The sequence below is a fragment of the Trifolium pratense genome, linkage group LG2 (assembly GCF_020283565.1).
Source record: "Trifolium pratense cultivar HEN17-A07 linkage group LG2, ARS_RC_1.1, whole genome shotgun sequence".
Taxonomy (NCBI): Eukaryota; Viridiplantae; Streptophyta; class Magnoliopsida; order Fabales; family Fabaceae; genus Trifolium; species Trifolium pratense.
In genome coordinates, this window is record NC_060060.1 from 24945021 (window position 1) to 24968480 (window position 23460).

The 23460-nt window shown below is 31.6% G+C and overlaps 2 protein-coding genes across 7 annotated transcripts; one reads left to right on the top strand and one right to left on the bottom strand.

The window, feature by feature from the left end:
- The first annotated feature begins 3691 nt into the window (after positions 1-3691).
- LOC123909716 (ureide permease 2-like) lies at positions 3692-7566 on the top strand. Of its 3 annotated transcripts, none has more exons than XM_045960599.1 (8): positions 3692-3843; positions 4721-5023; positions 5318-5456; positions 6077-6239; positions 6333-6358; positions 6452-6552; positions 6682-7056; positions 7262-7566. In XM_045960599.1, the coding sequence occupies exons 2-8, from the start codon at positions 4787-4789 to the stop codon at positions 7415-7417; spliced, it is 1197 nt and encodes a 398-aa protein (XP_045816555.1). In that variant the 5' UTR covers positions 3692-3843; positions 4721-4786; the 3' UTR covers positions 7418-7566. The 3 variants fall into 3 exon arrangements, with proteins under 3 accessions (XP_045816555.1, XP_045816554.1, XP_045816553.1); XM_045960598.1 differs by lacking the exon at positions 3692-3843 and adding an exon at positions 3858-4041; XM_045960597.1 differs by lacking the exon at positions 3692-3843 and adding an exon at positions 4036-4147.
- Positions 7567-15383: 7817 nt separating this feature from the next.
- On the bottom strand, positions 15384-21752 carry LOC123907846 (pentatricopeptide repeat-containing protein At5g50280, chloroplastic). Of its 4 annotated transcripts, none has more exons than XR_006809517.1 (4): positions 20802-21752; positions 18936-20251; positions 16934-17085; positions 15384-15690 (listed from the first exon to the last, which is right to left on the bottom strand). XR_006809517.1 is itself a non-coding variant. In XM_045958242.1 (3 exons), the coding sequence occupies exons 1-2, from the start codon at positions 21653-21655 to the stop codon at positions 18964-18966; spliced, it is 2142 nt and encodes a 713-aa protein (XP_045814198.1). In that variant the 5' UTR covers positions 21656-21752; the 3' UTR covers positions 15384-15690; positions 18936-18963. The 4 variants fall into 4 exon arrangements, 1 of the variants encoding a protein (XP_045814198.1); XR_006809515.1 differs by having other exon boundaries at positions 16934-17159; XR_006809516.1 differs by having other exon boundaries at positions 16934-17327.
- Positions 21753-23460: the final 1708 nt, after the last annotated feature.

The window sequence follows — 23460 nt, forward strand, 5'->3', positions numbered from 1 at the left end:
ATAGAAGTATAGCACTCACACCACTACTCAACAAAAGAATGGATCGATTAATCCAATTCACACCACTCATAGTTCCTAAATGAACAACATAAGTGATTTCACAAAACAAACACAACAAAATTGTTAGACAAACACGACTGACACACAATACTCACTTGGTCTGACTGCACAGACCTGCTCTGATCGACACATAACCCACACAATCCGAAGACAACGGGGCTCTGATACCAATTGTAACACCCAAACCCATTATTTCAATATTTCTACCTTTAGTAAAAATCTTTTTCAAAATACGCAACGGAAAATCACATTTAATTTATTGAATATTGGTTCGAGTATTACACTCCTCTATCATAATAATACTAATGTAATTAATTAGTAAAAACAGTGTTTATACAAAATAATCATTTCTCAAAATGTATAGTTTTACAAATAAATATCGCAAGTCATAAAGACCCTATAGTCTAAATACAACCCTTTCCCGTGTCACAATCAGAGCGGAGCTTCATCGACGACTCGACATCGAATACCACAAAACCTGTAAATCTGGACCCCCAACGGTCCAGCACATAACACATAAAAGAGAGTTAGATAACATACTCAGAATATACAAGTGTAAGTAAATGGTACTTAAACACTTCTTCATAAAAACATGCATAATCATACATTATACATATACATCACCATCATTCATGCATATTCATATATCATGCATATACTTCATTTATCACATAATCAATCATCTACAATTATATACCAAACATATAGTTTCACGTCGTCTCAGACAATACCAAAACATCAACAAATACACATAACTCAATTACAAATAGGAATACACATAAAGTTCCTAATGTAATCTAACACCACAAATACACGGTTCAGATTATGGTCATGACGGACCCTGCGTTGTTCATTTTATAGTAATGACGGACTCTGCTCCTCACATACGGATTAACAATCAACATTTACCAAGTACGTGTCAAACATTATTTATCATAAAATGCACACATAATCCCTAATGCAATCTAATGCTTCACATTCATGCTATGTCCTCTAGACACCTCTAATGCATGTGGTACCATCTTCTTTATTAGAGTATCTCACCTCTAATATCCTTCTTTATCGGATAAATATAATCCGATATCCTTCTTTATTGGAATATCCAATATCACATATATTCATGAATGCATGTATATGTTTTTCATGAATTCACTCACAATCATTTTAATTAGCATTAAGCTCTTCCTTTACTAATGTGGAACACTATCCAACATTACTTCTTTATTAAGATAACACTATACCTTAATATCCGTCTTTATTAGAATAACATAATTCTAATATCATTCTTTATTAAGTTGATTAACACCTTAATATACTTCATTTATACTTCATACATGATTAACAATCAATTAACGATTAGCAATGAGCATTATAAGCATCAACAATCATCAACAAGCATCAACAATCATGTAAGAATAAGACACTGATTGAAAATACATGCAAAGGAAGATAGCAGATCAAAAATTGGTGAAATCTGCAGTATTTCCGCCTGGGGCGGAAATATTTACGTTTGGGGCGGAAGTTTACGTTTGAGGCGGAAAATTTTACGTTTGAGGCGCAGAAACATCTGAAAGGTTGGCTGCTCACTGCTCTTCCGTTTCAGGCGGAAATTATTGCGTCTGAGGCGGAAAAATATGCGTTTTCTACACAAAAACGCCCAAAAATCCCATTTTTCATGTTATAAATCCCAAAAGAGTTTGTATTCAAGCATAACAAGCATATCTAAACACAAAAGGACGGTTCATTTCACCGATCTACCATTTTTACTACGAAAAAGTAAGGATTTATCACTTTTACTCAAAACACTCAAGAACACAAAGTTCTTGAGTTTAATCTTTCATAAACATCGTTTTTATCCAATAAATTCGTTCATACATCATGATAAGAGCATGTTAAACATGTTATGAACCTTAGAATCGATTTCCATTAAGAAAATTCATTCACAACTAAAACGAAAATGGGGTGGAGGAAGTTCGGGTGAGGAGAAATCGACATTCTCCCCTTCCTCGAGTCACCCACGAATATGAAATCTACTCTCTTACCTGGATTCGAAGAAAACACGACGAAGCTCTCGAATCCCTAGCTCTCCCTTTGCCCTAGTTCCCAAGCTCTCCTCTTCCTCTCTTCAAGAACACAAGAACATGATAAAAATGAATTTCTCTCTCTTTCCTTGCCCTTAATGGGCGCCCCCTCACACACACTCAAGGCCCATTGGGCCTCAAGCCCAATTGGCTTGGCCCAATAACGCGTTAACTCACTCTACTCGCTTAATAACTAAAGTATTCGATAAATAACTCAAGTTATTAACTTAATTAAAATGCCACGTTAAATAAAATATTTTAACACATAAAAATAATAATATGAAAATTGGGTCGTTACATTTGTGGAAGTAAAGGTTTAGTAAATAAACTCCATTGATCCTTTGATGTAACTGAGAGAGTGAGAGCAATTTCATCATTCTTGCATGTATTTTCTCTCTAATTAAGTGATAATCGATCTCTAAATGTTATATCCGCTCATGAAAAATTGAATTGCACTTTGGTTGTCCCAATACGAGACAAACAGCTTGATACTTTTGACATGTAAATCCTTAAAGAAGTAAAGTAGTCGTTTAAACTCACATGTGGCGCTCTATATTCTTTTTAGATGGCAGAGAAAGAAGTGGAAAAAAAAAATACATCTCGATTCTGTCCAACTACATTAACATCCCTAATAGATAATTAAAAGCATAATATCATTCTAAAAAAAGAAACACTTTAACAAGAACTGTACATTGATGAAACATTTTCCATACCTTAGAATTCAAAACATATTTAATTCTTAAGAGTGTGCTTGTACCGGAAATTAGAAATTTTACGGAAAAATAGAGTTCTGAGCAATTTTAATGCTTCAAATAAATTCTCTTCATTTTGTTTTTCACTACCAGTATATGGCATACTTAATTTGGTTCGAATCAGTTCTAATATCAAGTGATTTCAACTCCTCTCAATCACAATTGTGGGGTATCGAACTGTGATCCTTCCTATCAAATCCAACGTCAATTATCACTAGACCTAATGATTGGTATTTTTAATTTTATTTTTCATTTGAATATGTAATATTCCTTGCAACCAAAATATTGAGCTCAAGAACTCTACCCCATTTCAATCTATGTTACTCTAGACAAAGTTATCAAGAATCATTCAACACACATTCAACACCCTCCCTCTAAAGTTCGGAAGAACCTGAGTTAAAATTTTGAATTATCTATTTGTAAAATTTCAAAACTTAGACCAATTTGTTGGGCAAATTTATAAAATTTCAAAAAATCGAGTGATCAATTTGTACAACTTGAAAACTTGGGAATCAATTTAATTTTTTTTTAGCATTATTAACCCTCTAATTCTTAGGGTAAGGTGACTCCGATAATCTAAAATTCGAGGTTAATCTAAAGATATTTTCAACAACAAATATATTCGAATTCTCCCAAATAATCTGTCGGAGGAAAATATCAATGTATCATTAAACACTAGAGCTTGATTCTTAATAAATTTAATTTATTGTTTGTGATATGTAGTGATTTATTGTTTGTGATACGATATGTCATCCTTAATAAATGGTTTTTAGTTTTACGTGCCCCACATATCTGAATAGGAAGGTGCAAACAAGGTAGTAGAAGAAACAGAATCTCCATTATTATCCAATTATTCAAGTCAACTATAGTTGGAATCCGCTGTCAAGATTCCAATTGATTCTCCGTGGAACAGAACATAATACATTTGCCACTTTCTCTGCGTTACTTAGGTAACTTTCTGTTTTTATTTTTTCTATAAATGTTCCTTCTATTTTCTTTACTTCTTCTGTGAATTCAAGTGCTTCCAAACCAACAGTTATATTATATGAGTTTCTAAAACCATTTTTTATGGAGAAACTTTGTCAAATCATAGTTTTCTGTCTTATGGCCCACTATTAAACTTGTTACTTACAAGTAACTGCAACTGGGTAAACTTTTGATCTTTTTATACACTTTTTATTGCCTTGTTACAATGATTTAACATTTTTCTTTTTTGTCTTCTGTTTTTGTTGTTTCTGGTTTATGGATTTCAAGGTAGTTGCATGTTCTTTGTTGGTCACCATGTTTGACTTTTTGAAAATTAAGGATCTTTTTTGTTTTTCTTTCCCTTTTCTCATTTGGGTGTTTCATGATTAATAGCTGAATATTTAGTTTTTTTTTTATATGGGTTTGTAAATAATGTGTCTTCTCAATTTTTCTACCCTATTCAATTTGGTGATGATTCATTTTATTAAAAGGTAGTTTATGAGTAGTTCATATGCATAACTTGGAGTTCTCAATTGGATAGCCCTTTCTAATTTTTCAGGATATGCACTTTCTCTTTTAAGTTTGATTTTACCTTATCATGTTGCATGACCTTTTGTGGATCTACCCTTCTTTGTGCTTATTATTTTGGTGTCTGAATTTGGAATATTTAGCATTGACACTTTAGCTTAAAGGTGTGTGTCTGGTATTCGACACATGACACTCACACGTATGATTACCTGTGATTATTACATGTAATAGTTACATGTCAGTGTATGTCTGCTTTGTAGAATTTGAGTATTTCTAGTGATAGCTTATCATTTTGGTGCTTTTGTTTTCAGGACTAATTCATGTTGTTTTCAGGATTTTTCTGAGATTACCTCCTTGACTAGTTCAATTTCTGAGAGCAATTTAAGGGCCGAGTTGAAAATGTATTTAGTGGAGAGCAAGGGAGGTGCCATAGGGTGCATGCTGTTGGCACTTTTCTTCTTGGGGACATGGCCTGCTGTTTTGACTCTCTTGGAGAGGCGAGGCCGTCTTCCACAGCATACCTACCTTGATTACTCAATCACCAATTTCTTGGCTGCTGTTATCATTGCTCTCACATTTGGTGAGATAGGCAAGGGGACGCATGATGCACCAAATTTCTTAGCTCAACTTGCTCAGGTTAGGGTGGTATTCATTGTATTCTCCACTTGTTTATCATCATTTGAAAATAAGAAAAGTTCTCGAAAGTGTTGTCGAGTAGTACAGAATGAGACGTTGAACCAGAGTTCGATCCCAGATGCTAACAATTTTCCCTCCCCCTAGCAAAATAACCACTGATATTTGTCTATACAAAATAACCACTAATTGCTACTATCTTTGAAACTAATAGTACTATAATATTTTAAGTTTATCCGTAATTGTTAATTACTGCCTACAATCAAGTTAACAATCTGCCTAAATTGTTATGTGCAGAATAATTGGCCCTCGGTTATGTATGCAATGGCAGGTGGTGTGGTTCTTAGCCTTGGAAATCTGTCCACACAGTATGCCTTCGCTCTCGTTGGGCTGTCGGTTACTGAAGTGATTACAGCAAGCATAACTGTTGTTATAGGTATCTCACTGATCTAATCAGTCCAAAGTTATTAGATTACTAAACAAACTATTTTAACTAGCCATAAACAAAGAATAATTTAGTTTTAGGCTTAAATATAGTTTTAGTCCGCTTATTTTGTCTCATTCATGATTTTGGTCGCCACCGTTTTTAAATGTTTATGCATTTGAGGCTTATTTTTAGAGATTCATGATTGATGACATGAAAGTGAATTGTTAAGTGAGAATCCACTTTGACAACATCTTGCATCAAATTTGGTTGCTTTTGTGATATAAAATGTATATTTTAATGAAATGAAATAAGTTGTTAAATGAGAATCCATCTAGACGGCAGCATGTCGTCGTCGACTGAGTTTCCACATAAACAGCTCACACTTTTTCCGTACCAAACATGCATCTTTCAATTCCTTAGGCTCTTGCACTCAATTCCTTATAGGACTTACCAAATCATCAAAATTCAGTATAAAAATGCATAGGTGGAAAAAAGTACATTTTGAAAACTCGGGACCAAAATTGTGGATTTAGGAAAGGGGAATTTATGTTGAATACTAAAGAAAATGTACCCTTCAACTTGATCCGGTACTGAATTATGTTGTATTAACGTTGTTCCATTTGTGACAGGAACAACATTGAATTACTTTTTGGATGACAAAATCAATAAAGCTGAGATTCTTTTCCCAGGAGTAGCTTGCTTTTTGGTTGCAGTTTGTCTAGGCTCGGCTGTTCATTCATCAAATACTTCTGATAATCGGGCTAAGCTACAGGAATATTCGAGTGATTCCTTGTATGTATTATTTTCTTACCGTTTGTCTAGCTAGTAATATATGAATTTGGTAGAATATTGCTAATTCTATCACAAACTTCATATTTTTGCCAGGGACTCTTTGAAAGAAGGAAACATAGGTAACAACCTCAAATAAGAAGGTTCAAAACTTCATATTGCTAATTCTATCATTTGACTATATGCTAATTTTTTCTGCATTTACAAAATGATAGTTAAATCAAAGGATGTTGAAAGTGGAAGCGATTCTGCAGAAAAGTTGAAAGCAGGAACTGCAGTTTTTCTTATAGATCTTGAGAAAAGAAGGTCTATTAAGGCATGTCACTATAATTTATCAATTATTATACATGTATATTGGATGATATTTCGATGAAAAGTTATGTTAATGTCAGAAATCAAAGCTTTTTGCCTGAGTCACATATTAAGCTCTTAAGTTCTGCTGCAGGTTTTTGGGAAAAGCACTTTGATTGGATTAACCATAATTTTCTTTGCTGGAAGCTGTTTTTCTTTGTTCTCACCAGCATTCAACTTAGCAACAAATGATCAGTGGCACAGTTTAGAAAAAGGGGTTCCGCATTTGAGTGTTTACACCGCCTTTTTCTATTTTTCAGTATCTTGTGTTGTTATTGGAGTAATTCTAAACATCATTTTCCTTTACCACCCTGTCTTAAACTTACCAAAGTCATCATTGAAAGCTTATTTGGGAGACTGGAATGGAAGAGGCTGGGCCTTGGTGGCCGGTCTCCTTTGTGGATTCGGGAATGGACTTCAGTTTATGGGAGGTCAAGCGGCTGGATATGCAGCAGCAGATGCTGTCCAGGTGAGTTTTGTTACATTTATAATTCGAGATTTTAACGGAGATGCATTGTTGCAGTAAATTAGTTTTACATTGACATATAATGAAAACTCACCATTGCGCCATAAGCCAAACGGCACCTAATTTTATCGAAACATGTAATATTTGTGTGTTTAGATTTCAATGAATTATTGAATAATATCTTCATTTGATTTTGATAATGAAACAGGCACTTCCACTTGTGAGCACATTTTGGGGCATAATTTTGTTTGGAGAGTATAGGAGATCATCACCAAGAACATATATACTGTTGGGGAGTATGTTGTTTATGTTTATTGTGGCTGTTGGTGTGCTCATGGCATCATCAGGCCATAGGAAACATTGATTAAGCTAGTTATGGAACAATATACCAATGATTAATTTCAGTTCACAAATGTATATATAGTAATAATGATAAGTTATCTTCTATTATATTATCAAATCTTAAATTGTGTATAAAAAGTATCAATGTTTATTTTAGCTTTATTTGCATGATTCTTTATTGTATTCTTTTTTTTGCATTTAAAGTTACAAAAGCAAACTTATTTCATGTCTTCAAGAATAATGTGAGTAATATACCAATGATTAATTTCAGTCAACAATTAAGCTGGGTCAGCTATTGCCTCAGAGCACCTAGTGTAACATTAACGTGTATCCTCAAAAGATTCAAGTTCCCACCACACCCCCTATTTATACAGGTTCTAGTGTGTTCTGGGCCGCAAAAATTCTGACCACCGTTCATCCGCTACTTAAGTAGCGGAACACCCTACGCTACGCAGTCAATCTACTACTTAAGTAGCGGATGGAATTCAAGCTAAAACTCTATAAATCAAAAATTTTCCTTTCATTTGAGATATAATTTTATTTAATTCATTGTTATAAAAAAACTACTATTATAATATTCTTGTTTGTTATAGTAATCTTGTTTTTGACCTTTTTTCTGTCGAATGGTCATCCGCCAAAAACGTCAAATTTCACATGCGGTATTTGGGGGGTTTGGGATCTAAACCGGTCCAAAATTTTAGATTTTTCCCCATCCGCTATTAAAGTGACGGATAATATCCGCTACTTAAGTAGCGGACGGCGGTATTTTGGTAAATTTGTAGGGCGTGCAAGAAATGGTGTAGAGTGTAAAAAGTAAATCTCTAACATAATAGCAATGACAACCATTTTTTTTTTGTTCTTGAAAGCAATGATAACCATTTACTCCTAACAATATCCATCACATGTCCACATTGGACCATCTGCTCTTAATTTAAATATGTTAAAGGAATCTGGTCTTAATTTAGGAGCTTCCATCTCTTTCAACAATGGTGAAAGCTTCGAGTCTAGCCCTCCTCGTGCCTGCATATGCATTCATCATCATATTATATGTCACTAGGAATAAACCCGTGCGTTGCACGGGTTCGATTAAAATATATAATTAAAATATTTTTATAAATAAAAAAATAATGATTGTGATAACTATAATCGTATATAGTTAAATAATATATATTATTTTAAAATATGATTATGTTTAATATTAGTATATGAGTAAAAAAAAAGTTGTTTAGAAATATTATATTTTTTATTAATTTATGTCGTAGTTTGTTTATATTTTAATGTAATAGATCTCTTATAATATTTCATAAGTTTGAAAGGATGTATCATTTTTTATTTTATTAGTGTAATCATATAAGATTTTAGTTTTCTTTATATGAGTTGCAATTTTATAGTCAAATGTCACTTTGTTTTTTATTTTTGATGTATTCCTTATTTTATTATTTTCAATAAGAGTTGGAGGCATACCTAATTATACTTGTAGATAATATTGCTCATGAGAAATGTTAAAATAAGTTTTGATTATAGAATATGATTCATATATGGTGGCTTTGCCTATTTGTTCCACGTGATCTCATTTTTTGAAAATTATGTATCAAATAGTGTATTTGCTTATTACGTTCTATGCAATTTAAGGTTCCAAATAGCTTATCTACTTACTCATCTCTCGTTCTCTTGGAGTTTATTCTCACTTATTCACTTGGTGAAATTTTATTCCAACTTTATTAGTCCCAATTTTTTAGTCTATTGTTTGGTTCACATTTATTTTTGCTTGGTCCTTTTGTTTTTGGTTTGTTTTTCTTTTTCTTGGCGAGGTTTGTGTCTCTTCAAAATTATTGTTAGTTTTTGTCCCTCTTATTTAATATTTTCTTGAACATTTATTTTATTTTTTCTTATTATATTATATAAACTCGAATATTTGTTGTTGTTAATATATAAGTTTGGACGAAGATTTTATATATTTGAATTTAGGTTTAGTTATTTGGTTAAGGTAAAGAAAGTCTTATAGATGAATTTAAGATTTACACATGTGTCATCTTCTTATTTGCTTAAAGAAATGTCATCTTATTCTTATAAATATTCCACTATTTTATTTTCAGCCGTAACGTAAATAATATTTTAGAATATGTACTTAATTTATCCAAAAAATTATATTATTATGTAAATTAAATTAATAATTTTTGAATTATTGATGAATTTTAGTTGTGTGTAAATATGTTTAAATATATGTGTGATTATATTTTCTAAATATATGTAAATATATTTTAACATCTACGGTTTTAACAATTTCTAAAATTTATTTTGACAAATGATCAGCATCAACAATTTTTATTTAATAATTTTTGTCTTTTTTTAATTTAATTTAGAAAGTTTTTAGTACAATTCTAAGTGGGAGGAAAAAATATTTAGCACAATTCTTTTCATCGATTCATTTTATGGTTGTAAGAATAAGATGACATGCGTAGATTAAAATAGGACCGTCTATTAAAATTCATATATATTCATATTGAACCATCCAGAATTAGGCAAATGTTATACGATAAATGCATGAAGATTATATATTTGGACAACCTCTAAGTCAAGTTGAATCAATATACTTCTTGCATGTATTACAATTATAAGAACCGCATGACTTGAGTGTCAACTACAAAAAAAAAACTTATTTTAATTTCTACTTTGTTTTTGTTTCTATATTTCTCTTGATCGAGATCAAGTAGATCACCTACACATTGTAGACAATATAATATTTAAAAATGAGAGACATATTTATATTTCTAAATTATTTGGATTGTCCTCTTTTAATTGAATGCCTCCAACATCAATATACCCTCGATCTATATAAATTTTAAGGCACTTCAAAATCAATAAATAGAAGTCTCTTTTATCCTCTTCAACTTATTCACATGAAAAAAATTAATTATATTCCTATTAATCAACAATTTTTTATACAAATCTTCTACCTTATATAAAATAATAAATGAAAAAGAAAATAAGAAACAAATAAGCTAAAACATTAGACTAACAAAATAATAAATGAAAAAGAAAAGTTGTCTAATTACAAACATTATATCAATTAAAAAAAATGATGGTTTACAAACTCCCATTAGAGTTAAATACACATCCTTACATGATGTGTCATTTCATATGCTTTATAAGGAGCAAGGATGCAACGTAAGCAAAAATAGAAGTATGTTTTATCCTGTTCTCCTCCTTCACATGAAAAAATAGTCATATTCATATTAATCGATTCAACTCAAAGTTTAATTAATCATCGAACAAAACACTGGTTGATATTTAAAAAAATATCCAACCTAAAAAAGAAATATAAAAAATGATTAGAGATGTTCTAAACTCAGAGTAGTAGAAAAATTCCAATTTACAAACATATTAATAGGCAACTATCACATATATGTATATCAATTTCTTAATCAATCACATGTAGACATACCTGATATTCTAAGAGGTTAGACACCATCACCCACCAAGGACAAAAACCAATATACTTATGATGTAACTATATATATGCACACGATAGCTTTTAAATCAATTCAAGACACTATAATGTGTAACTTTAACATATGGAAGGTGAAGATGCATAACTTTTTCTCATGGAGATGTTAGACAAAGAAACCATAGAGTTTTTGCCATGAGATAGATAAATTAAAATTTTGTTAAAACATAGAAGCTAGAAATGTAAATTTACATATTCAATATGGTGGTGATAATTAGCTTTTGGGTTAACTTTATATAGGGCTTGTGTTTGATAATTAGCTAAATTTACATATTCAATATTAGTGTCTCCAAGAATTCTTTGTTTTCAATTGCATTAATAGGGAATTGTAACATACAATATATATTTTAATAATATATTGCAATGCAATTAATAAAACAATAACATGATGCATCGTTCCACCTTTCATTGCTTGCAATTCATTTTTGTCTCAATTAAACAACAATAAATTGTGTTAGTTTTTTTTTTAATATATTATTATTGTTTATTATTTATTATTAGAGTAACTCTATTATATGAAATATGAAAAGGTTTTAATAGAGATTGTAAACTTTTTTATAGAGTGCCACATCCAATTTCTTTTGAAAAACCATCTAATTTTTGATAATTCTAATGGATATGTATAAATCGATATCGATATAGTTGGTCCCTTTTAATTAAATTTTTCATTTGTCATTTAGGGACCAATTAACTATGAAATGAAGAGAATTCCAATAGTCTTAGACACTTTTTTTTTCTTTCTTAGTATTGAAAGAATATATTTTGTGGTTATATTGGTCCTTTTAATTAAATTTTTCATTTAGGAACCAATTAACTATGCAATGAAGAGAGACACACGTTTTTTTTTATTAGTATTGAAAGAATTTCAATAGTCATGAATATTTTGTGGTTATATAAATCTTATATATTAGTTGGTCCCTTTTAATTTAATTTTTCATTTTAGTAAGTTGGTCCCTTGTGTAAGAAGTTATATAGTGATAATTTGATATATTGATAATTAAAATTAAAATGATTTAATTTAATTAAAGGAGATGATGAAAATGTTTTTTAATAGAGATTGTAAACTTTTCTTATAGTATAAAGGTGATAAAAAAAAATTTGGGGCCTAAATCCTTTACCAAAAAAATTATTTTTGGGGGTCTAAATCTAGGGCTTGGGCCGCTTTACCCTTGGGCCGGCCCGTGTCTACAAATAAATAAAAAAGTTGTTTAGAAATGATATTTTTCATTGATTTATATCGTAGTTTTTTTTATATTTTAATGTAATAGATCTCTTATAATATTTTATAAATTTGAAAAGATGCATTATATTTTATTTTAATAGTGTAATCGTAGCTTTCTTTATATGAGTTGCAATTGTATAGTAAAATGTGGCCTTGCTTTTTATTTTACTTGTAACCCTTATTTATTTCAATAGAGTTGGAGGCATGCATATATAAATACTTTTATTTACCGCGTGATCTCGTTTTTTGAAAATTACATATCAAATAGCGTAACTGTTTATTTCCTTCTATGCAATTCAAGGTATCAAGTAGCTTTTTTACAAACTTTCCTCTCGTTCTTTTGAAGTTTCTTCTCACATATTGACTTGGTGGAATTTTATCCAGACTTTACTATTCCCAATTTTTTAAGTCTATTGTTTTTTTTACATTTTTTTTGGTTGGTCATTTTTTTAGTATAACAGTTTTTTCAACACCCTCCACCTGTTCGATAGTACAAAGATTAAGAAATACTATTCTTCTTTTTTTAGTTTGCATGATATTATAAGAATTTAACATTCAACATGTCATCTTATTCTTAAGACTATCTCACTATGTACTCACTCATAACTATAATATCTTATCTCCTAAATACTATTATGCTTAGAGAGTAATTTAAATAATAAAATAGATAAATATAATATAACATTTTATATTACTTATTAAGATTTCTTTGCCTTTTATTTGTCAGAATTATTTAGCTAGTGGTTTCGTTTATCATTTTCACCATATGCTTAATTCTTTTTCTTTTCTATTTTGGTTTAATTTTATTTTTCTTAGTGAGGTTTATGCCACTATCCTATCTTTAATTTGTTTGCATCTTTAATTTTATGTGTCTTTTTAAGCAATGGAATATCAAAATTAGTAGTTAAAATGTTGGTGTAATAAAAAAGTATAAATTGTAAAGTAGTGACTAAATTGCTACGTCACTTTTCCTTCATCAATCAAACAAAATTTAAGGTAGATAGTGAGATACTTTTAATATTTGTCTTAGAAACTAAATGAAATCTTACGATTTTTCTTAGTGACTTAAATGAGTTTATTCTAAAAGTAATAAAGAAATTAAAATACAACTTAGCTCAATTGCAAACTTGAAAACCTTCGTACCAGCCCAATCCACTAATTTGAATCATAACCAAGATGATTAAGCATATGAAAACACCTCTAACCAAGTAGAGATTAAATTCTTCCAAATTTGCTTCATACGACCAACTTGTATTACATTTCCAAATCTTCTCTATTAAAACCAAGTACCACTAAAAAAAGTTAAGAAATTGCAGTTATATATATTTTTCATTGTCGCAATGTTATTCTTGAATATACATTTCATTGCTATATTTAAAAGAAAAAAAAGAACCTATCCCAAAAACAATGAGGAAAATACATTTGAAAATAGAATTACATTTTTCCTTGAAACAATAAGATAGTGTAGTTGATTTACTCAAGAGTAGACATGACTTGATGAAATTACTACAAAGAAGGTTAGAAAACACAAAAAAAGAAAAAAATAAGATTACAAAATATGAGACCATGGGCAAGTAGTGATGTGTGAGTATCAATATTTATAAAGACCATTGTGGTAAAACATACAGTTTTTTTTTTATATATAATTATTGAAAGGAACTCCAACAATCATGAGGGTTAATTGTATAATATAATAATAATAATTTTGCAGTTATAGTTGCATCATATGAATACCTAAGGGTCAATCATAATTGTTTTTATTCCTTGTAATTAATCGTTTGATTGTTTTTTTTTTTTTGATAAGCTAATCGTTTGATTGTTGATTTAACCTCTTGCAATGTGTAATAATATATTAATATGATTTATCTTGGTTTTTTTAGAAAATTAGATTATATATATTTAATAACAATACTAAAATTTATATATACATATAATTTATATGTACATATTTTAGTGACATATGGATATATTTTTTTGGTTTTTACGTATGAATGTTTTATTGATCCATATATACGAATTAAGTTTTTTATTTGGGCAAGTATATGGATATTTAGGTTACTCTTAATTATTTAGTCATTTACGTTTTCTATTAATCCATATTTATTATTTTATATATGCCAAAATATAGTCTTTTGGAATTATGGGGGTTTCTTTTTCTATTCATGTATTAATCATTAGACATGAAATTTAATTTGTGGAGGATAAATTTTATTTTAGATATTTTTAATAATTAAGAGAAGTTGGTAAATTTTCAATAAAAATATGGAGTTTTTTTAGAGGTGCCACATCATCACAATGAAGGCATATGAGCAATTCAACCTTCCTTTTACTAGTAAAAGATACTGTTGGTTGCAATCCGATCTTCCTGAATTTGGATATTACATCTTTTGCTTCCATGAAGAGACCTTGTTTGGCAAAGCCATCAAAAAGAATATTGAATGTAACCTGTGTTACTTTAACTTACTGGTTCATTATGAGCTTCCATATTTTCATCAATGTTTCAGTGTCACCAGCACGCCTGAACGCATCTAGTAAAGTAGAGTAGGTTTCTATCGAAAGTTTGATACCGTCCCTTATCATGTTCTCAAATGCCACATAAGCTTTCTCTACAATCTTTGATTGAATTCTTCGACTGTATGCATGCATTAGAATGTTGAAGGTAGCTCCGGTTGGTTTAATCACTTTAGCTTTCATCTCAACCAAAAGGCCTTCGGCTTCCTCTACGTGATTGGATTTACATTATGCTGTCCATCAGAGTGTTTTACACTATTGAATTTGAAGAAATCCATTTCCTCTCAATTTCGGATTGGATAATGAGAGCTTCACTCAGCAAACCCTCAACACAAAATGACTTAATCAATGCTCCGAGGACTTCGCCCCATTTGACTCCTTTTCTGTTCATTTTCTCAAAATATTGCAACGCATCTTTTTCACTATGGCCATGTTTTCTCACAACAATAATCATAATAGAGCATGTCACATGATCTGGAAAAACATTATCTGTTTCTTAACGTTGCAGAGTTTCATGTTTGGAGACAGCACATAGATGAGAGGATTCTTACTAATGAATGCTTCAAACACAAACACAGAAGTTATGTAAGCCGAAAGTTGTCCATACTTCATAGGCTTTTTTTAGATAAATTAAGAGCGACCATACTTCATAGGCTTCCAAATAACAAAATAACTAATAAATCTAAGGTTACAATTGAGCTAAAAATGAAGTGATTCACTTTTTGTTAGTTTATATATGAAAGTAAGTTTGATGTAAAAGACCATGTAAGCTTTTTTTTCCATTCTAACCAAACCAAAGTTTAAAGACAATTTTGTGTGATAGAAACCATTCACATTTTTACTAAAAGTATATTTGACAGCAGACTAAATCAATTCAATATGAAACCAAACAGATACATACTTGAAGCATATTTGATAAAAGGAAAAATCCATTGACCATCAATTCACAGAAGTTTCACTAGTCAATATTTTCTAAGTCTTGGATAAGCTGCTTGGTAGTGTTAATTGAACCATGCTGGAAATTATTGTATTCATTGGAACCATCGACTTCCTCCTGCATCGAGGACAACAGAATCTCATAAGCATGCTGTGTAACAAAGGCACTCAATATATCTTGCGGGAAAATAATTAAGGGCAAGTCCTATGATCATAGAATAGTAACATCAACTTGGTCTCTGATTAACCTAGTCAAGTTCAAATTAACTGTGGTCTTATAATTGACAGCCCATAAAAAAAAAAAAAAAAAAAGAAGTTATTTCACAGATTAATATTAAACAATTAGTTATTTCACTTTTTGCCTATATATATAAGTTACATTTGTACCAAAAAATAAATAAATACAAAACCATTACATGTCTTGAAATTTTGTTGATTTATCAACTGGAGAGGGAAAATTGCTCTAACTAGGGAGAACCATCGGTGTAAGTCAGTTATGTAGCTTGTTGAGCACATCACTATTCACTACTAGTGTAACTCCCTCGTTAATTAGTAGATTGAACTTGAAGTTGAAGAGGTGCTATATGAACATAGGACATATATAGATAGACAGGGTTCCTTTTTAGTTTTACACAAAATTGAGTATTGACATATGAGGTGGTTCGGGGTGGGATGGATAGCTCAACTGGTTAAGCTGGTTGAGCTAAGGGTTAAGGAGTTGGAGGTCCAAATTCAAGTCATGGCAAGGAGAAAAAAGTTACTAGCATACGTAATAATTAACAATACATACTAACAATTTGCCATTAAAAAAAAACAAAAAAACATAGGAGGTGGTTCTGTTACTTTATTTGCGTCAATCATGGTGCTGATCTTTTGGTTCTGAACTTTAGAGGTGGTTCTGGCACACAATATTAACATAGAACATAGGACATATATAGGTACTTTGGTGCTGATCTTTTGGTTCTGAACTTTAGATCTTGTACTTATGTTAAAATTCACTTTCGAGCTGTGTGAAAAGTGTTTCAAACAAGCCCTATATCTTTAATTATTCTTACTTTTTTGTCTACAGGAAAAATGGCTAAACGAATATCATGTATTAATCAAAATGGAGTATGAGCGTACCCAAAAAAAAAAAAGGAGTATGAGCAAATTCATGTTTGTATATAATAGTTCTCACATGAATTAATGTTGTATATACTCAATTTAAACTAAATACCATTAAAAAGAGGAGATTATAAAAAAAAAAAAAAGAGGAGATTATCAAGGATGAACCTCACATCGCTAAATGTAATTTAAAACTAAAGTATGTATCGATCATAAGTGTATCCTTCCCTTCAGAAAGAACAGAGGATAATACAAACCTGAGTAAGCTGAGACAAGAAGTTTGGATGATCAGTGCCTATTTGACCAAATGTGAAAGCAATGATAACAGGCAGCCAAGAGATTGGCGATGGTGTAGTCAAGATATGTGTGCTGAGGAAGACTTCCTTTCTTCTTTTTCTTGCATTTTCAGCTAAGTAATAGAATTGTACAGACAATGGCAATAATTTGTGAATATGAATTGCACAGACACTGGCAACAATATAACTGCATTCAATATGTTTTCACTAGTTAAGGAGAACAAAACTATTCAAAGCAAAGACCTTCTCTTCATAGTGTGTCTGAGGCATACAATAAAACATGATGTATGCTAATTACTAAGAACAAGAAGAATGAACTCAAACATGTTCTGCTATGTGCCCGTTTCTTTCTCCACTACACAAATCAACAAAGATTAAAAAAAATAGCATGCATAGTATTTTAAATATACTGTTAGCAAACAGAACCATCAAATGCATCATTAGTTCAAACCATGCAATTTCCAGATACCCACATTTCAGCCCCTAATGCAGGATCAATTGGCAGAATGAAATCCAATACAAATTTTAAGACTAGCAGTGATAAAAGAAAGGCCACATCATCATAAATTTGTCTCTATGCATGAAACTTTTCTCAAATTTTCTGCTAAGTAAAAGAACTGCATACAGATTTTATCTTTGAAAGTGACATTCAAATCTGAATGCAAGGAATGGAATATAGCACTAGAAGACAGTGGCATTCAATTAAAAAAGTTTCAATTTAGGTTGTTTTATTTTCTAAACGGTAGTTACCCTGGGAATCTTTGGGAAGCAGTGGCAGACATTAAACAATAATCAATGAATTTTTTCAAAGCAAATTTGTTGAACTTAGAAGTTAAAAAACTATCAAAAAGCATATGCTTTCTTGATTACTCCTGCTCAAATGATTTTCTGACATGAGAATTTCTCTCCTTTTTGTATTGAAACTAAGTGACATATAATGAAATCCCTGCACAATATTCTAGCAGAATGATCACCTAATTCCTTTTGGTAGAACTAAGAAGTATGTCTATTGCCTTTCATAACTAAAGAACGATGCACTTTTTTCTGTGGAACAAGCCATGTGGAACACTTACTACGCACAGATACAGGAAAAGATTCTAAAGAGATACAGCATAAGAGTGCACTGTTTTTGGTTTCTAGTCCCATCTAACATGGCAAGAAAACAGCAGAACAAATATAAGGATAAAGGAAATTGTTCAACCAACAATGGCAATTCATAGTGATCTTGCAATATTAGTAAGGACACAAGAAGATTTATTTATGGCGTGACATTTCAAACTGTCCGAAAAGATTATCCACCAAATTGAGCTAGAAATAAGTAGTACAATAATAGTCATTAAGAAATAAGTAGTACAATAATAGTCATTATAATTGTTTTTATCCTGACACGGATAAGGGATATTTTTCAAACAACAATGAAAATTCATAGTTTATCTTACAACATCAACCATGAGTTTAAACGTCATTAACCAACAGTGATATGTATACTTGTTAACCAAACTAAGCTCAACACGTTATTAACCAAGATTATAAAAGTCATTAACCATGTGTCGCAAGTCAAATTCTTCAGTGTATAATTCAATATATTACACCAAGACTCCAAACAACCCCATTAATGATAGGAGCAGTGGTTTGTCAGCCAACACACAATACATGTTTACAATTAACTCAAATTGCCAGACTTTTATGATAAAAGGGTGGATATTTTAAGCATACGAACTTCATTAATTTCTTTCATTTATCATTGTTTTTAAAGTGATGAATACTAGCCATATCTTAAATTTCAAACTAATGCATACACATATTTTAAATTTGAAACTAGCCATATCTACCTGAAAAATGAGTGACATATATTGTTGATTCAAGAAGCAACATATATAACACAGTGTGACATTGTTCAAAGTTAAAAATGAAGAAACTTAAGTTGGATCAAAATTGAACTTACAAGGCATTGCACTGTTACCTTTTACTATACATCAACATCAGAAGAACTAAGTTCTTATTGCACGTCCTGTCTTGTACTTCCAAAACTCATCTTTTTTCCCTTTATATTTCACAATACCCATCTTTTTGTTAACTATACCAAGCAAAGCTACCTTATCACTCCTGTTCTTGTCTGCAGCTTTGACATCGAGAATATCGCGAAGCTTCCGGTAAGAACTGATATCCATAACCTGCCCACTTTTGACCATCTCCTTGTGATAAAAAAATGCCCGCTTATAGTCTCGAACACGGACAAAAGCATATATGATAGTTGAATATGTTACAGAATCTGGTCTTAACTTAAGAGCTTCCATCTCTTTCAACAACTGCGGAAGCTTCGAGTCTACCCCTCCTCGTGCATATGCATTCATCAGCATATTATATGTCACCACCGTTGGTTTCAATCCGAACTTCCCGAATTCAGAGATTACATCTCTTGCTTCCATGAAGAGACCTTGTTTGGCAAAGCCGTCGACAAGAATGTTGAATGTAACCTTTGTTCCTTTAACTTTCTGGTTCCTCATCAGCTTCCATATTTTCATCAATGTTTCTGTGTCACCAGTACGTCTGGACGCATCTAGTAAAGTAGTGTAGGTTTCTATTGGAGGTTTTATACCTTCCTTTAACATGTTCTCAAATGTCACATAAGCTTTCTCGTGCCAGCCACTAACCGAATATGCATGGATCAATGCTGTATAGGAATGTGAAGTGGGTTTTATACCAACTCTCTTCATCTTCAAGAATGCATTTGCTGCCATGTCGCTCATCGTTTTCCGCCTCCCATACGCACTGATAAGACAGGTATACGAATTTGCATTTGGCTTCAAGCCAAAGTCATGCATTTCTTCAAGCAGATTCTCTACAATCTTTGGTTGCCTTCTTCGGCTGTATGCATGCATTAGAATGTTGAAGGTAGCTGCGTTCGGTTTAATCCTTATAGCTTTCATCTCAACGAAAAGACCTTCGGCTTCCTCCACGCGATTTGATTTACAAAATGCGTCCATCAGAGTGTTGTACACAATTGCATTTGAAGAAATCCCTTTCTTCCGTATTTCGGATTGGATGATGAGAGCTTCACTCAGCAAACCCTCTATACAAAATGACTTTATCAATGCACCAAGGACTTCTTCGCTCCATCTGACTCCTTTTCTGTTCATTTTCTCAAAAAACTGCCATGCATCTTTTGCGCTATGGCCAAGTTTTCTCATAACAATAATCACAATAGAGCATGTCACATGATCTGGAAGAATATTATCAGTTTCCATCGACTCGTAAACCTTCCAAGCATCTTCATACCTAATAAACACAACCAGGAAGACATTAATAATGAACTCTTATATTATGCGGTATTCTAGAGTACAGGCCAGACCATTAAGAGAACATGCAAAGTAAATGGACAGCTACATCAGAACAGTGAATTTTCATGTCATAACATCTTTTTTGACAGTACGTCATAACATTGTCTTGTTTGATATTTGTTCATCATTCAAAATGTCATCATTGATCAGAATTGCAGGTAAAGGTTGGTTCAATGTTTCATTCATTACCAGTGTTGTTAAGACATACAAAAGAGAATGAACAAGCAATCACGGTTTTATACCATTGCTAAAATAACAAGTTTATAGCATATACCGTTGTTACTCATGTTAGCCTCCCTAGTCTAGGTGCAACCAAATCAACAAGAGAGAAAACAAGCAACCAAATTGATTGTGTACCTAAAGCACAAACACATACACCAGACAAAACACTGACACTAACAAGTAGACACTAGTAATAAATTTGAAAAACATAGAAATGATTGAATGTGACTATATGTGTCGGTGTTAGTTATCGTATAGGGATCTACCTTCCATCAGAAAGAAGACCTGAAATCGCAGCATTATAAACAGAAACACTTCTAAATTCCTTGATAGAAGGCAACAAAACCAACAATTTATCACCCATACTTGCTCTTCCCAACAAAGGAAACAGCAAAGTAAAAGCCTTTGGTGTAACAAGTGATCGTTCATGAGACCTCATCCATTGAAAGAAATACAAACAACGCCCCACAAGGTTTTCTTTCCCAAGTATCTCCATAACCTCTAAACACTCTTTCTCATTGACCTTTTTAACATACTCTCCCAAAGCTTCTTCAATAGTCAAACTTTGTGGTAAATTCCTTGCAATATGAACAATTTCACCAACAACTCCTTCAGGCGATGATGGTTTCTTCTTTTGTGACCCCATTTCTTCATTGTCTTCAACCAATAAAGGCGGCATTTCCTCCATACCCATTTCATCTTCTTGTGAAGCAAGTTTCCATGCCGGGCGACGGTTCTTATGAAGTAACAATTTTCCTTCTTTTTTAGGGTTTTGGGATGAAACCATAGTTCTGGTTTTGAAGAATTTGTAAATTGGGTCATCATAATAGGTTTGTTCTTCTTCTTCTTCTTCTTGTTCTTGTTGTTGTTGTTGTTCTTCTTCTTCTTCCTGTTTTTGTTCTAATTTATGTTGTTGTTGTTGTTGTTGTTGTTGTTTTTCTTCACGTTCTTGTTGTTCGAGCAATGGGAGGAAAAGGGGGGTGGGAGTAGCATTTAATGAAGATGGGGTTTTGTTGTGTGAGTGAATTGGGAAAGAGAGTTTTGTGTGAGTATTGTGTAAAATTGAAGGTTGAAGATAGAAGAAGAAGCAATAAGAAGAAGAATTAAGACTCAGAATCATGCTTTGTTTTCACTGTTATCAATCTTCTCGTTTTTTACATGTTTGTTTGTTACCCAGTTCACTTCAGTTCATATATCTTGTTGTGAGGCTAAGGTATGCTCCATTTAGAGTCTCATCCATTTAGTCCATTTAGATGTTGGATGTAAGACACGTGCAAAATATTATCTAAAGGCTGAGATTAAAATTTGAAAATATTCAGGTGGTTACAAAGCCTTTCAATGATATTTGTACACAAAAAATTGACATAGCTCAAGCATGAAAAACATTTGTAGGTAAGCTTAGCTCTTGAAAGATTCTTAGAGAGAGATCTTGGACTTTTGCGTATTGATTTTGAAAAAAAAAATATTGTGGTAAGGGATTCTCACATGTCATGTTAGCATATAATGACTCACATGCTCACATGTCACAGCAGCATATTTGAAAAGCCATGTTGGCATGGCATGATTGGCATCTAAGTCATTGTCTACATGGCAAGACATGTTGACGTGTCATGTGAGTCACTTACCACATGTGTGTTGACTTATTCAAAATCAGCGGGGTCATCCTTTTGCAACAAAAGGGACTAAAGTTAGGTGGCTAAAAATGTTTATTAAAGGAGAAAAATGTAGGTTTTAATATAAAGGGGAGGTGAATGAAATTTAAGCTTCTATCAAGGGAGGGAAGTGCAATTTTCTCCAATATATCTTGTATAACAGATGAGGGAATTGTATATTTTTAACATAAGAAGGGAAGGTAATATAATTTAAGCATTTTTTAAGCGAGTGGAGTGTAATTTACTCAAAATAATAACATGGTGGACGCCAAATGTTCTTGTTAAGCTTATTTATGTGAAATGTCTAATCAACAATGGTGTTGAGCTAGGATTTAGTGCAGAGCGGATCCTCTCCAGCTTGTTTTTCACTGGAGGGAGTAAATTTGTTATGCTGACCAATGATTCATTTTTTAATTAAATGATTATCTTGCAATAGTACAAAACATGTGGTGAAGATTAAACATCAAGAAATTTACAATGGAGAGAATCTACTCTCGGTTTAGTGTAGTAGCTTATGTAGAACGTGTCTTAACCTAATGATCATAGGTGTGCTAGGCCTATTTCTAAGGATCCACCTCTCAGGTTATGACTTAGTCCATCTATATCCTTCCAGTTGGCTACTTAGTCGCTTGGAAATTATCTTTACAGTTTATTGGGCTTCTTGCCTTATGGGGTGTGCTAGGTCCAATCAGATTAAGGAGTCAGCCCATTATATATATATATAACCCTAAAAGATAAATTTCTTTATATATTAAAAGTTGTAATGCCTACAGTTAAACCTAATTTAACCCTAATCCTAACCCTAATAATTCATATTGAAATGTTAAAAAAATACTCACCAGAATTTGAACTCATGACCTTTTAGTTATATTTCTTTATAGACATACCACTAAGCCATATCAATTATGTTGAAATAATTTAGTAACCAACAAGTAATCAACATCATTTAAATGCACAATTTTTAAACTTAATATGTTTTACTTTTCTTTCTAAAAACAAAAACCATTTTTTTTACATCTACAAAATCAAATATGTTACTGCGTTTTTTTAACCTTTTTTATACAAAACCCGAATTTTTTCCCCGTTTTATCCATATTCATTTTTTTATTAAATAAAAATCATTAATTAAAAACACATCAATATATAGATGAAGTTTCACGTATTTTCTATTTTAATTGCCAATATGGATCATCAAAATAGAGAAACTCAACTTGCGCTATGTTGTTTAAAATGTTTTTATTGTTTTCATCTCTCTTTTATATCTTCTAACTAA

What these genes read in the sequence shown, in the direction of transcription:
- LOC123909716 (XM_045960597.1), top strand. An exon ending in AAGCATAACTGTTGTTATAG is followed by an intron (nt 5,457 to 6,076) that starts GTATCTCACTGA and finishes CATTTGTGACAG; the next exon opens with GAACAACATTGAATTACTTT. An exon ending in TTTGAAAGAAGGAAACATAG is followed by an intron (nt 6,359 to 6,451) that starts GTAACAACCTCA and finishes ACAAAATGATAG; the next exon opens with TTAAATCAAAGGATGTTGAA.
- LOC123907846 (XM_045958242.1), bottom strand. Translation starts at nt 21,655, where the DNA reads ATGATTCTGAGTCTTAATTCTTCTTCTTATTGCTTCTTCTTCTATCTT. An exon ending in GGTCTTCTTTCTGATGGAAG is followed by an intron (nt 20,252 to 20,801) that starts GTAGATCCCTAT and finishes TGTGTTTATTAG; the next exon opens with GTATGAAGATGCTTGGAAGG.